This window comes from Arachis duranensis, chromosome 6 (assembly GCF_000817695.3).
Source record: "Arachis duranensis cultivar V14167 chromosome 6, aradu.V14167.gnm2.J7QH, whole genome shotgun sequence".
In the NCBI taxonomy this organism is placed as follows: domain Eukaryota; kingdom Viridiplantae; phylum Streptophyta; class Magnoliopsida; order Fabales; family Fabaceae; genus Arachis; species Arachis duranensis.
This window is the reverse complement of record NC_029777.3, coordinates 5,697,538-5,711,212: the sequence shown is the minus strand read 5'-3', so window position 1 is coordinate 5,711,212 and position 13,675 is coordinate 5,697,538. Positions and strand designations below refer to the sequence as shown.

General features: G+C 39.1%; 1 protein-coding gene across 1 annotated transcript; it reads right to left on the bottom strand.

Moving 5' to 3' along the window:
- Window positions 1-12,002: 12,002 nt before the first annotated feature.
- On the bottom strand, window positions 12,003-13,379 carry LOC107492212 (uncharacterized). The gene is made up of 3 exons (XM_016113205.3): window positions 12,861-13,379; window positions 12,533-12,777; window positions 12,003-12,440 (listed from the first exon to the last, which is right to left on the bottom strand). The coding sequence occupies exons 1-3, from the start codon at window positions 13,323-13,325 to the stop codon at window positions 12,194-12,196; spliced, it is 957 nt and encodes a 318-aa protein (XP_015968691.1). The 5' UTR covers window positions 13,326-13,379; the 3' UTR covers window positions 12,003-12,193.
- Between the last annotated feature and the right edge of the window lie 296 nt (window positions 13,380-13,675).

Sequence of the window (13,675 nt, the reverse complement as noted above, 5' to 3'; positions counted from 1 at the left end):
GTTATAGTGGATCGAAGCCGGCCTTCAACTCTTATTTATTTCCTTTTCATTCTTTAAATAGAACATTGTATTTTGAATATTAAAAATAAAAATAATATAATTCGAAAATTTGAATATTTCTTTTATAAGTGGCTTACCATACGAGAGAAATTACAATCGAATTATAATGAATTAATATTATATTATGACTTATATAGCATTTTTCTATTCTGTAATTTGTTCATTTGTTTTATGCCTTGTATAATGAGATACACCATTTAACTTTTATGTAAAGGAACTCGTGGTTTGGATTCTTCGAAAGGTGAATCAATAAAAGGGTGCTCCTCAATGGTCCCCATTTTTAAATTTGTCCATGTTAGTTGTAAACGCAGCGTAATTCATAGAAGCAGGAAATTACTTGGTCATCCATAATCATCACCAACCACTGAGAATATTGCCTGCTAATAAGCAATTAGTGGAGGGAAATAATATTATATATTGTAAGTGGATTGCATTGTATCACTACCAACTATTTAATGCAGTACGAAAAGAGGTGCTTCATTACACCAAACTGAACCAACATATTAAACACAACGTAAAAAATATGTAGGAATGGGAACAAGACATGACAGACTGAGCTTTACTTTTAAGAAACTACGATCTGCAATGTTGCTAATCAGCTCGAGCCATATGATAGATATATTGCTTTCTTGTAAGCTCTTCTCACATTGAATATTGCTTTAAAATCCATTATGAATTAACAAGCTCAGAGTTGATGTGATTCTTAACATATATGCTTCCCGTATCTGATTTGTCGCGGTGTTCCAAAAGATTCAGACGGTGATGTTAGTTTATTACCAATCATGACTAATTGTGATGGTAATTGAAGATTAAAAAACAATGGCTGTTAAGATCAAGAGAAACTGAGGAAATTATTATTTATATCTATTTGTGTTGTTACTGTTTAACTCGTTTTTTTGTCGATTTAGACAAGTATTGTGGAAACGAATTTGTATTAAGATCTCAAGTAGAAAAAACAGATATAACTCTTTTAAAAAAGAATAAACTCGATCAAAAAATTATTTAATTAGTGTCAAAGCAATTTATGTCAATATTATTAGTGGTAAATTTATTATAATAAATGATGATGCAAAACTAAGGAATAGATAATCAAATAGAATAATAGACAATAAAAATATAAAGTATCGATTAAATCAAAGCAGTAACATAATATAAAGAAAATAAACAACAATAAATAAAATAAGCAAACGACAGCGAATTAAATGTTGATTTCTAACACTCACATGTACTTACACTCTATATTTTTTTGTTGCGTCGTAGAGATTGAGAATTTTATGAGTTTACGTGATGATCTAGCGTTCTGGATTGAATCTCCGAACTCTTCTGAGTTTTTATTATGTATAGTCCATAAGATTGACTAATTATGTAGCATGTTGTCCACGATTCTATTTTCTCTTTTTTCTCGGTCACGACATTGCTTTGATCATGAAAAATGTTTATTCCCAAGTTTTGACACTCACGTATCTTTTAGTTTTCAAGTCCTAGCTTACTCCTCAAATTTCGATCCCATATTCTCTTCTTCAGCTTTGAAGGTCGAGTAGTAAATCTTGATGTTAAAAAAAAGTCACTAACTACCCTTCGACTTTAACATTATTTGTCTCGTCTTTTATCGGCTTCAACTTGTTCATTTTTGTTTCTGCAGTTGAAATATCACTTTTATGGTCGAAATTACTGATAATAAAAAATATCCATTTTTTGTACCAACAATTACATACAATAAACTAGTTAGTTATTTATAGCAAAATATACAACTACTTTTATAAATACAATCTCTCAAGTGGAGTATAATATTAAGTATTATATTTTGTTTTTTCTAGTAAAAAACATAAATAGAAGACATTTGTTATATTAAAAAATAATATTTTCGACAATATATTATTGAACTCTTTGACAAGTATAAGTTTAAATTTTAATATTGCCAAGTGCCAAAAATATATTGCATTGTGAATCACCAACTTTTAAAGAATATCGGTTCTCTTTCTCTCCTGTTGAGGTAAACCCTAAAGCTTTCTTGAGGGTCGTTGCCGCCTCAATGCTTCTATCTCCCTTAACATTTTTTCTTTAACTCCTGTTTCCTTAACCTTTTCTCTCTTTTTCGTCTCTTCTGCCTCCCCTTCTTTCTCCTCCTTTCTCCTTTTTCTCTATTTTCTGTTCTTCTCCACCTTCGCCCACACTGTTCCGCCACCTCTTTAACTTTTTCTCTCTTATCTTCTTGCTTCTTATTTCTTGTTTTGTTTCTGTTTTCTGCTTTTCTTTTAGAAATTTAGATTTAAGATTCAGATCTAGATCTAAAATAACTTTCCTTCGGACCTGAACTTAGCTTTATGTTCTTGATTTTATAACCCATCTGTGATTTTTCTCCCTTGTTTGTGGTAGCATTTTGGTTCCCGTTATGGTTGCTGGTGGTATTCTGATGATACAAATCGTTTCAGATCTTGAAGGAAAACTCTATGAAAAAATAGTTTTGTTTATAAGAAAAATTTCAAATTCAAAAAATATTTAAATCTATATTGTTCTTGCCTGAATGAGGTGGAGGTATAACTCGGTTCTTTGACGTAGGTCGGCGATTCCTCCCTGGTGAGTATAATATACGTCGGTCGGTTGGAGCGGGGGGTCGGGTACCTGCAAAGGCACTCCGATGCTTAAGTCAGTAGAGTAATATGTGATGTGAATGCTTTCATAAAAAGATGATCTTACCTTTGGTTGTTTCCTCGTTCCTTTATATCCATGTGGATGAGGTTGTAACGTCTGAGAATTGATTGTGTATCCGAACGGATGAGGTTGTAACGTCTGAGAATTGATTGTGTATCTGACGTTACAAGCAATGATTAATGCTATCCTTCAGAAAAAAGGTCGGTTGCCGAGGATCATACGTTGCCGAGCTCATAACTCGTAACCGATGTTTACTGGTCATATCACAGCCCCCAAGCTTGTCCTGACTTAAAAGAGACAGGTTAAGCTTTTAATTTGTCGTTAGCGAGTTATAGTTCGGCGAGTGGGGCCCCCAGCTTAACTTGGTTCATTTAAGTGAAACCGTTTTTCTTTCGAGAGGTTTTTGGGAAATGGAAGGGTAGTGGGGGTTAATGCTTTTTAACTCACACTTTATTTATTGTTTTAATAATGGTTTTGCTATTTCCAAAGCGTGGTATCTGCCGTTCGAAGTAGGTAAGTTTGAACGGTTGAGATCCTTCTACGGATCTGAAAAGTTTTCTTAAATGACAAGTTGAGGGACTTGGTGGTTCTTCTGTTGCAGTACAAGAAGTCTTCAGAAGCTCTTTGGGAAAATGAGTACTAGAGGTTAGTGAGCTTCGTTTTCTGTATTTCTTATAGTTTCATTTTGTTTTCGAAAATGGGTGAGGGAAAGAAAAAGGTGTTGCCCAAGGTTGGAGATGGTGATGCTTATGACTGGGTAGATAGTGATGTTCAGATACGGGCTTCGCTTTTCTCTGATGTAGACAGTGTGGGCAGAGTCGCTTTGTCTAGGATAGTGAAACCAGGGTTTCGTCTGGAACTGTTGCCATGCAACCGTTCTGATCGGGTTTACCATAGGAGTAAAGATTTTGAGAGTTTTTATATGTATAGTCCTGTGTTGGAGGAGTTGCGTGTTAAGCTTCCTTTTTCTAGCTTTGAGTGTGATGTTATGACATAGATGAATTTTGCTCCTTCTCAAATCCATCCTAATGGCTGGGCGTTTATTAAATGTTTTGAAATTTTGATGGAATTTCTTGAAGTTGAAACGGATTTGGAGTTGTTCTTTTCACTGTTTCAAGCCAAGGGTGTTTGGAAAGGATTATGGATAAATCTGAATAGCACTCCCGGCTTTGCTGTTTTCAGGCTTTACAAATCATCTTTTAAAGATTTTAAAGAAATGTTTCTAAAGGTAAAATTTGTAGATGAGGAATTTCCATTTTATCTTGACGAGCATTTAGGAGAGAAATTTCCGATGTATTGGTGTTGTCAACCGAATCATATACTAGGGCCCGAGCTTATTAGTGGTCGGAATGAATGCATTTTGTCTTTTCTGGTTGAAATGGTGAATAAGGGAGGTTTAGTGTCTGTGTCCGAGTTGCTGCCTTGGGAGGATGACAAATCGGCTGTTTTGGATTATCTAGGTGAGGGTTTTTGTGGCCTATGTTACGTGAGTTGTTTTTGATATTGTTGATAATATTTTGTGTTGTGTTGTTTTTTTTTTTTTTTTGTAGCCGGGAAATATCCTGGAGTATCGGCTTCTAGCTTAAGATCTCGTTTTAAGGCTAAAAATTTCGAAGGTTCTTCGTCAAACCCGGAGAAGGGTGATGATGGAGCCGAGGTTAACCAGCCACCGAAGAAAAAGGCAATTGTGTTTAAGAAAAGAAAAACAGATTCTGTGGAGTTGGATGGTGCGGGAAGTAAACAAGAGATGTTGTCGCTTGGAAAGAAAATAGTATACTGACTTGTGATCTTTTTGACTGTTAGGTTTTAGGTTTTCGTCTTGCTAGTATTGGTCGGAGTCAAGAGAAGAAGCACAAGAAATTGTCGAATGATGCTTCTGCAACTGTTGCCTTAAAGGAGGAGCTTCTGTTGAAGGATAAGTCCCTGTCTGATCTGAAAGAAAAATTTGCTGAGATTGAAAGTGAATTGAAGAATGAGAAAGAAGGTCGGGAGAAGACAGTAAATTTATTGGCGAAAAAGGAAGAGGATCTGATTAGTCTAAGCAATCAAGTTATTGAACTGACTTCTAAGATGAAAGAAATGGAAGGTGCTAAGCAGGGTGATATCTTGGATGCATTTGCGGAGGGGTTTGAGCGAGCTGTTACTTAAGCCAAGTTTCTTGTACCTGAGGCAGACTTCTCTGCCATGGAGCCTGGGAAAATTGTGCGTGATGGTGAGCTTGTTGATGATGAAGAAGGTGCCGAGGAAGGCGATGATAACTTAGCGGATTAGGGTTTCTATTAGCTTTTTTGGTCTGCATTTTGTAGAACTTTAGTTCCTTGCTTTTTGGAATAGTATCTGTGATTTTTGTATGTATTTGGGATTTTCTGTTTGTGTTTGCTGACTGGATATTCAGATTCTGGTTTATCCTTATGAGGATATTTTGACTGTTATAAGCGTTTGTTTGTTGCTTAAATATTGCGCATCCGTTATTTGATAATGCGACTTTGTTTGATAACCTTTTTGGAAAGGTCGTTTGAATCTGATAGTTTGAAAAGAATTCTGTTACTGAGAAAATGCAAAAGATATGCTAATAAATAATCACTTTTATTATGAACAGTACCTTGACATGTTATATGTCGGGTAAGCTAGCCTCGTTAAAACCTTCTTGAGCAAAACCTCTTTTGGGAAAAATCTCAAGTTTAGGAAAAAGAGTACTAGCATGCTGTTGTCCTTAACTGTAGTATTGCTTTAAGGATTGTACATTCCATGTGCTGGAGATTTTGTCTCCATCTAAATGTTCTAACTTGTAGGCACCTTTTCCTAGAACTTCGCAAATTCGATATGGGCCGTCCCATGTTGCTGCGAGCTTTCCGTGTGTGGAAGGTCGTCGAGCCTGTTCTGTTTTTCTTAGCACTAAGTCGCCGGTCTGGAAGTCTCTGGGAAATACCTTCTTTGAATATCGTCGGGCAAGTTGCTGTTGTAATGCACGGTGTCGAATGGCTGCTATATCTCTGATTTCTTCGATAAGGTCGAGTTCGGCTAACCAAGCTTGGTCATGATTTGTAGCTTGCGTTCTTAGCGAGCTTTGTGAAACTTCGATCGGTATCATCGCCTCCGAGCCATATACTAGGCGGAATGGAGTTTCTTTAGTTGTTGAGTGTGTTGTAGTATTATATGCCCATAGCACTTCTGGAATTAGCTCGGCCCACATCCCTTTAGCGTTGTCGAGCTTTTTCCTTAGGGCTTGCAAGAGGACCTTGTTCGCTGCTTCTGCCAACCCGTTTGATTGTGGGTGCTCTACAGATGAGAAATGTTGCCTGATTTTCAGATTCTGCAAAAATTCTTTGAAATTGTGGTCGGTAAATTGCCGACCATTGTCAGTAACAATGTGTTGTGGTATGCCGAATCTATAGATAATATGCTTCCAAACGAAGTTTACCATTTGTGATGATGTTATCTTTGCTAAAGGTTGTGCCTCGATCCACTTAGAGAAGTAATCGATGGCAACTACCAGATATTTTACCTGTCCCGAGGCTGTGGGGAAAGGGCCGAGGATGTCTATGCCCCATCTATTGAAGGGCCAAGAAGGGCCAGCTTACCACGGAATGATGAAGTTCTTCGGCAGGTAGGTTAATGATCGGGGCATGCTTTTGGCATTTTTCACAGGTCTTGACTTTCTTGCTGCTGTCTTCCCATAGTGTGGGCCAATAAAATCCTGCTCGGAGAATTTTTTGTGCTAAGCTGCGAGCTCCGGTATGCATTCCGCATATACCTTCATGGGCTTCAGATAAAATAAGGTCGGCTTCATCCCTGTCTAAACATTTTAAGAGCGGTCGGGAGTAACCCCGCCTATATAAAGTGTTATTTAATAATGTGAAAAAAGATGCTTGTCTCTTAAACTTTTTCTTGTCTTGGATTTCATCGGGAATAGATCCATGTCTGAGGTACTGGAGATAAGAATTTTGCCAACTATCTTTGTTTAAAGTAGTTAAAATGCTCATTGTATCAATGCTTGGTTTTTCTAAAGTTGATTGCAATAGTTTGGCAATGTGTGCTTGTGTTGTTGCTAACTTTGACAAAACATCTGCTCTATGATTTTGTTCTCTAGGTATATGATGTATTGTAATGTTCAAAAAGTTTGTTAAGAGTTGTTGAACAACATCTAAATATCTTTGCAAAATCTGATCTTTTACCTGGAAACTTCGGTTGACTTGTTGAACAACTAATAAAGAGTCACAGAGTATTGTTAAATTTTTAATATTTAAATCGGCTGCTAACCTTAGCCCTGCAATGAGAGCTTCGTATTCCGCTTGGTTGTTGCTAACTTTGAAGGAAAAGCGGAGGGAGTGCTCTAGGACTATGCCGTCTGAACTTTCCAGTAGTATGCCTGCTCCAGATCCTTGAGGGTTTGAGGCACCATCAACAAACAAGGTCCATGTCTGATTTACCTGTTCTGGGTGTGAGTTTGTTAATTCTGCGACAAAGTCGGCTAACCATTGTGGTTTGATGGTGCCGCGTGGTTGGTATGAGATGTCAAACTCGGAAAGTTCTATAGACCACTTGATTAACCGGCCTGCTAACTCGGGCTTGCTGAGTATTTGACGAAGTGGGTAGTCTGTTCTGATGATGATTGTATGGCTTTGAAAATAAGGTCGGAGTCGCCTTGCGGAGAAGATCAGGGCTAGGGCGAGTTTCTCGAGCCTCGGGTAGCGAAGTTCTGCACCCTGTAATGACTTGCTAACAAAGTAGACTGGTCGCTGTTGGTTATCTTCCTCTGTAATGAGAACAGAACTAATTGCCACGTCAGTAATAGATAAATACAAATATAGTGGCTTGCCGAGTTTGGGTTTTTGTAAAATTGGTGGTTTTGAAAGGATTTGTTTTAAATCGGCAAATGCTTTTTCACAGTCTTCGGTCCAAGTAAAAATTTTTTTTATCTTTTTTTAGACATTGAAAAAAGCTGTGTGATTTAGATGCCAAGCCTGGAAGGAATCTCGATAGAGCTGCTAATCTGCCTGTTAAACGCTGCACTTCTTTTATGCTCGTGGGACTTTGCATGTTAAGTATTGCTTGACACTTTTCAGGGTTTGCCTCAATGCCTCGGTTTGTCAGGATAAAGCCGAGGAATTTACCTCCTCGGACGCCGAAAGCACACTTCTCGGGGTTCAGCCTCATGTTATATTTTCTGACTTGTGCAAATATCTCCTCGAGGTCTTGTATGTGAGGGGAGCCGTCCTTTGTTTTGACAACCATGTCATCTACGTATACCTGGATGTTTCGGCCGATTTGTTCCTCGAAGACTTTGTTCATGAGTCGCTGGTAAGTTGCACCTGCATTCTTTAATCCAAAAGGCATAACATTATAACAATAGTTGCCGTATTCAGTTATAAATGCTGTTTTTTCCTGGTCTGATGGGTGCATAAGGATCTGGTTATAACCAGAGTATGCATCCATGAAACTCAAGGTACCATAACCACATGAATTGTCAACCAAGGTGTCAATATTTGGCAGAGGATAAGCATCTTTAGGGCAAGCCTTATTTAAATCAGTAAAGTCGACGCACATGCGCCATTTACCGTTTTTCTTTTTTACCATGACGATGTTGGCTAACCATGTCGTGAAGCGGAGTTCTCTGATGAACTCGGCATCAATAAGTTTCTTGACCTCTGCTACGGACGCTGATCGCTTCTCGGCTCCGAGGTTTCTTTTCTTCTGGCAGACCGGCCGAGCTGTAGGATTCATTTGTAGTTTATGTGTGATTACTGCTGGGTCTATCCCCGGCATATCTCCTGAAGTCCAAGCAAATAGGTCGGCATGTTGGCGTAAGCAATTTATCAGGTTTTGCTTTTCCACTCCGGTGATAGATGTTCCGATGAATGTGAATTTGGTAGGATCCTCTTTGAGGATAACCTTTTCCAGCTCTTCGTTTGGGGTTGGGCGATCTTCGAAGTCGGCCCTAGGGTCGAGCTCGTTTAGCAGTGGTCTCCCGGGTTGTATGGAGTGAACGCGTGCCTGAGTGCTTCTTTTGATTGGCTTGAGGCTGGAATTGTAGCACTGCCGTGCTTCGTGAAGGTCACCATGTACGGTGGCGATTATATTATCCTGCACAGGAAACTTGATACAAAGATGAAAAGTGGAAACAATAGCAGCAAATCTATTTAAGAAGGGTCTTCCTAGTATGAGATTATAAGGACTGAAGCAATCGACCACGAGATATTGTATATCCTGTGTCTTAGTTAGGGGTTGCTCACCGAGTGTGGTCTGTAACCACACAGATCCGAGTACAGGCACTCGTTCACCTGAAAATCCAACTAGATCTCCTGAGTAAGTTTGCATGATATGGGTGCTGAGCTTCATTTTCTGGAATGTAGTGAAGAATAGTACATCGGCGCTGCTCCCAGGATCAAGCAGCACTTTCCGGACAATAAGGTCTCCCAACTGAATTGAGATCACCACAGGATCATCATAGTTCATATGGTTTGACTTAAAATCAGAGCAACCAAAAGTCATCTCAGGGATGTCTGGGGTTGGTTGATATTGGACAGAAGAGTGTTCGACCGCCAACATGGCCCGGTATGTCCGTTTTCTTGCCAAGTTTGTTTCTCCTCCACCGGCATATCCTTTTGAAATGCAGTTAATGACTCCTCTGGGCTGAGCTGGTGCTTTGTCCTTTTCCTTGGATGATGAAATTGTCGCGGGTTGGTCGGAGCTTGGACGTTTCTGCATATGTCCTGCAATGAATTTATCAAGGTGTCCTTGCCGCGCCAAGCGTTCTAATAGATCCTTGGCGATCACACATTCATCTGTAGTGTGACCATGCTTTTGGTGAAAACTGCAGTACTTCGATTTGTCTACGTTCTTTGGCTCGGGGTAGTTGCCGGCTTTACGGGGTGGCTTGATGAGCTTGGAGTTTAAAATTTCTTTGATAATGTCGTCCCTTTTGGTGTTGAACTGAGTGTAGGACTCGTATCGTGGCACAGGCTTAAAGTTTTTCTTGCTCTCCCGAGGTTTATCCTCATCTTTCATGAAGGGAGACTTTTCTGCTCGTCGGGCCTGTCGAAGCTCTTCGATGTCTATTTGCCCCTTAGCTTTCTCCCTAAACTCGGCCAAGGTCTTTGGCTTGGCCACTGCAATTGTTTCTTGGAATTTGCCAGGTCGGAGGCTGCTTTTAATTGCATGCAAGTGGACCTCTGGGTGTAGACCAGGAATTTGCATGGCTACTTTCGTGAAACGGGTAATATAATCCTTCAGACTCTCCTGTGGACCCTGTTTGATTGTAGTCAGATAGTCAGAATCATGCAAGTAAATTGCCGATGCTGCAAAATGTTGTTCGAATTGCTTTGCTAGCTCCTGAAAGCGTGAAATGGAATCTGCAGGCAAAGAGCAAAACCAGTCAAGCGCGGGTCCGTCTAAAAAGGAAGGAAAACAACGACATAAAATGGGGTCGGATGCCCCATTGACAATCATAATAGATCTAAATTTTTTAATGTGCTGCTTAGGATCCCCTAGCCCATCGTATGGGGTTAGTGTTGTCGGTAACGTGAATTGTCGTGGTAGTTGGAAATTCATGATGTTGGCCGTAAAAGGCCCCGCCGAGTTGTCGGGCTGGTCATCATCATCCTCGGGTATCGCCTCCTCGTCCCGATTGTCAGCGTCGTTGTCTTGAGGTGTTTCCGAGACATGAGTCGGTTCGGAGCGTCGGTCATCATTTTCCTGGCGCTCGCGACGATCATTGTTATGTTCCAGTCTGGCGTTAGCCAATTGTTGAATCTGTTGTTGCATTCTTTGGTTTTCTTCTGTCATGCGCTGGTTTGCTTCAGCCATGCGTTGATTCGCCTGCTGGAGCTCAGTTACCATCCGGAGAAGTTCGGACGGGGTGGGGGGAGGGACATCGGCCATCGTCAAATGTCAGGGTTTCAAGGGCTCGTGGAAGGAAATTTCACACGAAGGCCCTCCTTCTAGCGCCAATCTATTCTTGCCTGAATGAGGTGGAGGTATAACTCGGTTCTTTGACGTAGGTCGGCGATTCCTCCCTGATGAGTATAGTATACGTCGGTCGGTTGGAGCGGGGGGTCGGGTACCTGCAAAGGCACTCCGATGCTTAAGTCAGTAGAGTAATATGTGATGTGAATGCTTTCATAAAAAGATGATCTTACCTTTGGTTGTTTCCTCGTTCCTTTATATCCATGTGGACGAGGTTGTAACGTCTGAGAATTGATTGTGTATCTGACGTTACAAGCAATGATTAATGCTATCCTTCAGAAAAAAGGTCGGTTGCCGAGGATCATACGTTGCCGAGCTCATAACTCGTAACCGATGTTTACTGGTCATATCATATATGAAAAAGAAAAAGATGTATCTTATTTGTTTGCAACACATATGTGTAGATTTAGAAAAAAAAAGGAAATTCTGTTTGATCTTTATTTTTTTCTGTTAATATTTTTAGTAATCAAATATTGAGCTTGTTATCAGATTTTAATTTAATACATAGGATATCTATCTTCTTATTATCTAGAATTGATATTTCTTTAATATTTATAAGTACCGTTTGAATTTTCTATAATTGAAAAACGTTTCTTTCTGTAAAAAAAACCACCAACTTTAGTGTAGATCGAAAGCAACTTTGGAAGTCACTATTAGAGCCAATTTTAGAAACAGTTACGTTATATACTCTCCTATGATAGAGTTATACTGTCCAAATATGTGGAACAAGTCTTTTACAAACGATTCTTAAAAAGTTATTAGATATAATTATAAAAAAAAAAAAAATCAAATATTCCTCCTACCTTTTCTTTGAGTCTTTCATTTACATCTTATACCTTTTCTTTCAGTTGTTGTTTATATTTTTCATTTACATTTTATATTTTTTCTTTTTATTTTTTTTATTTCTTTACTTTTACATTTTAATTCCTTCTTTTTCCTTTCCTTTTATCTTAAAATTTTTTATTGACCTGAGAACTCACAACATTTAATAGTCGATCATTTACATCCACTTATGCAAAAGTTCTGCATAACAGCTTCATTTGCGTTTTATACTTTCTTAGGAGTTTAATTTTATTTAGCTGTTTGTCAAACTTATCCTTACTAACAAAGAATATTTGGTTTTGATCTCTTCTCATTGATATCATCACATAGTAATCTTTTAATTTACACACGTACACTTCATAATGAGCTTACATTACATTTCCTTGAATGTTTCTGATTAGTAAATAATTGCTTTTAGAACATTCTGGGTTTTGAGTAGGTAGGGTTATAAATGTGGTTTGTAAGGTGGCAAATTGGTGCAGAAAACTACCACTCGGAGCAACTGAAAAATAGGTTCATTATTCAGTTTAAGAGGACTTTAAAAGCAAATTCTAGGATAAGATATAGAAGTGAAAATTAAAGAGAGATATACATTCCAGAGAGCAGGAGGAGTAGCCTTATTCTTATATATATGGCTTCCTATGGTAAAACGCTAAAACAGAACCAAATAGTAGTGGGTAATAATTAAGTAGAATCAGAACTTGGTAATGAAGTTGTAAATGTGATTAGTGATATCATGTGGCGTCTCCTGATTGTTGAAGTGAGCTACTCCTGGTTGAATAATGACTTCCTCCAAACCTGGCACATCTTCCTTGAAACCTCCACTCTCAATATAATCTTTCATCCCTAACGATGTGTATACCGAGTCCAACTCACCTGCTATGAATTTCACCGGCACTTTGATCTTCGCTCCACTCCATGGTGCCGTCAGCTCCCAGTTCCTGCAAAAAATTTACAATTGAAAACTTATCTTTAATAAGAGAATATACTATCTTGTATATTTCAATATCAAGATTCAAGAAAACTTAATTACTTGTTAAAATTCCTATAGTAATTCAATCCTCCGGTGAAACCTGTCTTTTCGAATTTGGAGACAAAATAAGCAAGATCTTGTTGAGTGAGCCAGGAAGGCAAGTCTTCTTTCATATCAGGATTGAAAGCGGTTCCATACTCTCCCTTAGGGAATATTGGAGGACCTGTCCTGCGATTTGTAAGCATGTTCTTGATGGCATACTCAGCCCCAACTTGAGCCATCTCAGCTTCCACTTTGCCTTCTTCCTACATATCAGATCCATGATATATAAATGCATGGAGCAAACAGTAAGTTATATATATGAGTGAGAGAGTGAGATAGAGGATGCCTGAAATCTGCAGATATAGTAGTCATCTCCATAGAGAGCACGCATGGAGTCAACGGTGGGAACAATGGGGTTTCTTCGGAAGAAAGGTACACTGAGGCATACATAAGCTTTGACTAGTTCAGGACGAAACAAGCAGAGGTACCAACCGATGATTGCACCCCAATCATGACCCACTAAGAACACTTTCTCGACTTGAAGAGACTGAATAAGTGCAACAAGGTCACTCACAACGTGGACACAATTATAGCTGTCCACGGAAGCAGGAGCATCGGTGTCGCCAAAGCCGCGGAGATCGGGGGCCACGCAGCGGTACCCTTTGTGACTGAGAGCGAGAATCTGGTGGCGCCAGGAGTACCAGAGCTCTGGGAAGCCGTGGAGGAAGAGCACGACCGGGCCTTGCCCTTTCACTGCAACATGCATGTTGATGCCATTCACTTCCACTCTTGTGTGTTCTATTCCCTCCATTTCTCGTGACTAAAGCTCTATCGATCTATCGCTCTTATATCTTGCTGCTAAGTGCTAAGGAACCGGATATTAATACTAAGAAAACAGTTTTGTACTTGAGAAAGTCGACAAACTGAATTATTGACCACATGATGGAATCATATACGTAATTGCCACAGTTGATAATTTATTTTATGGTGGCTGCTTATTCCAAAATGATTAGAGTAATTTTTGTTTCAATATCATGGTTGAGACATAGAAATACAATGAATAATTTAAGGCGGCCACTCCAATAATGAAGTCATCAAAAATGACTTCACCTGACCATTAGTTGCGTTTTGAGATTTAAAATTTTATGGACATGTGTCTTT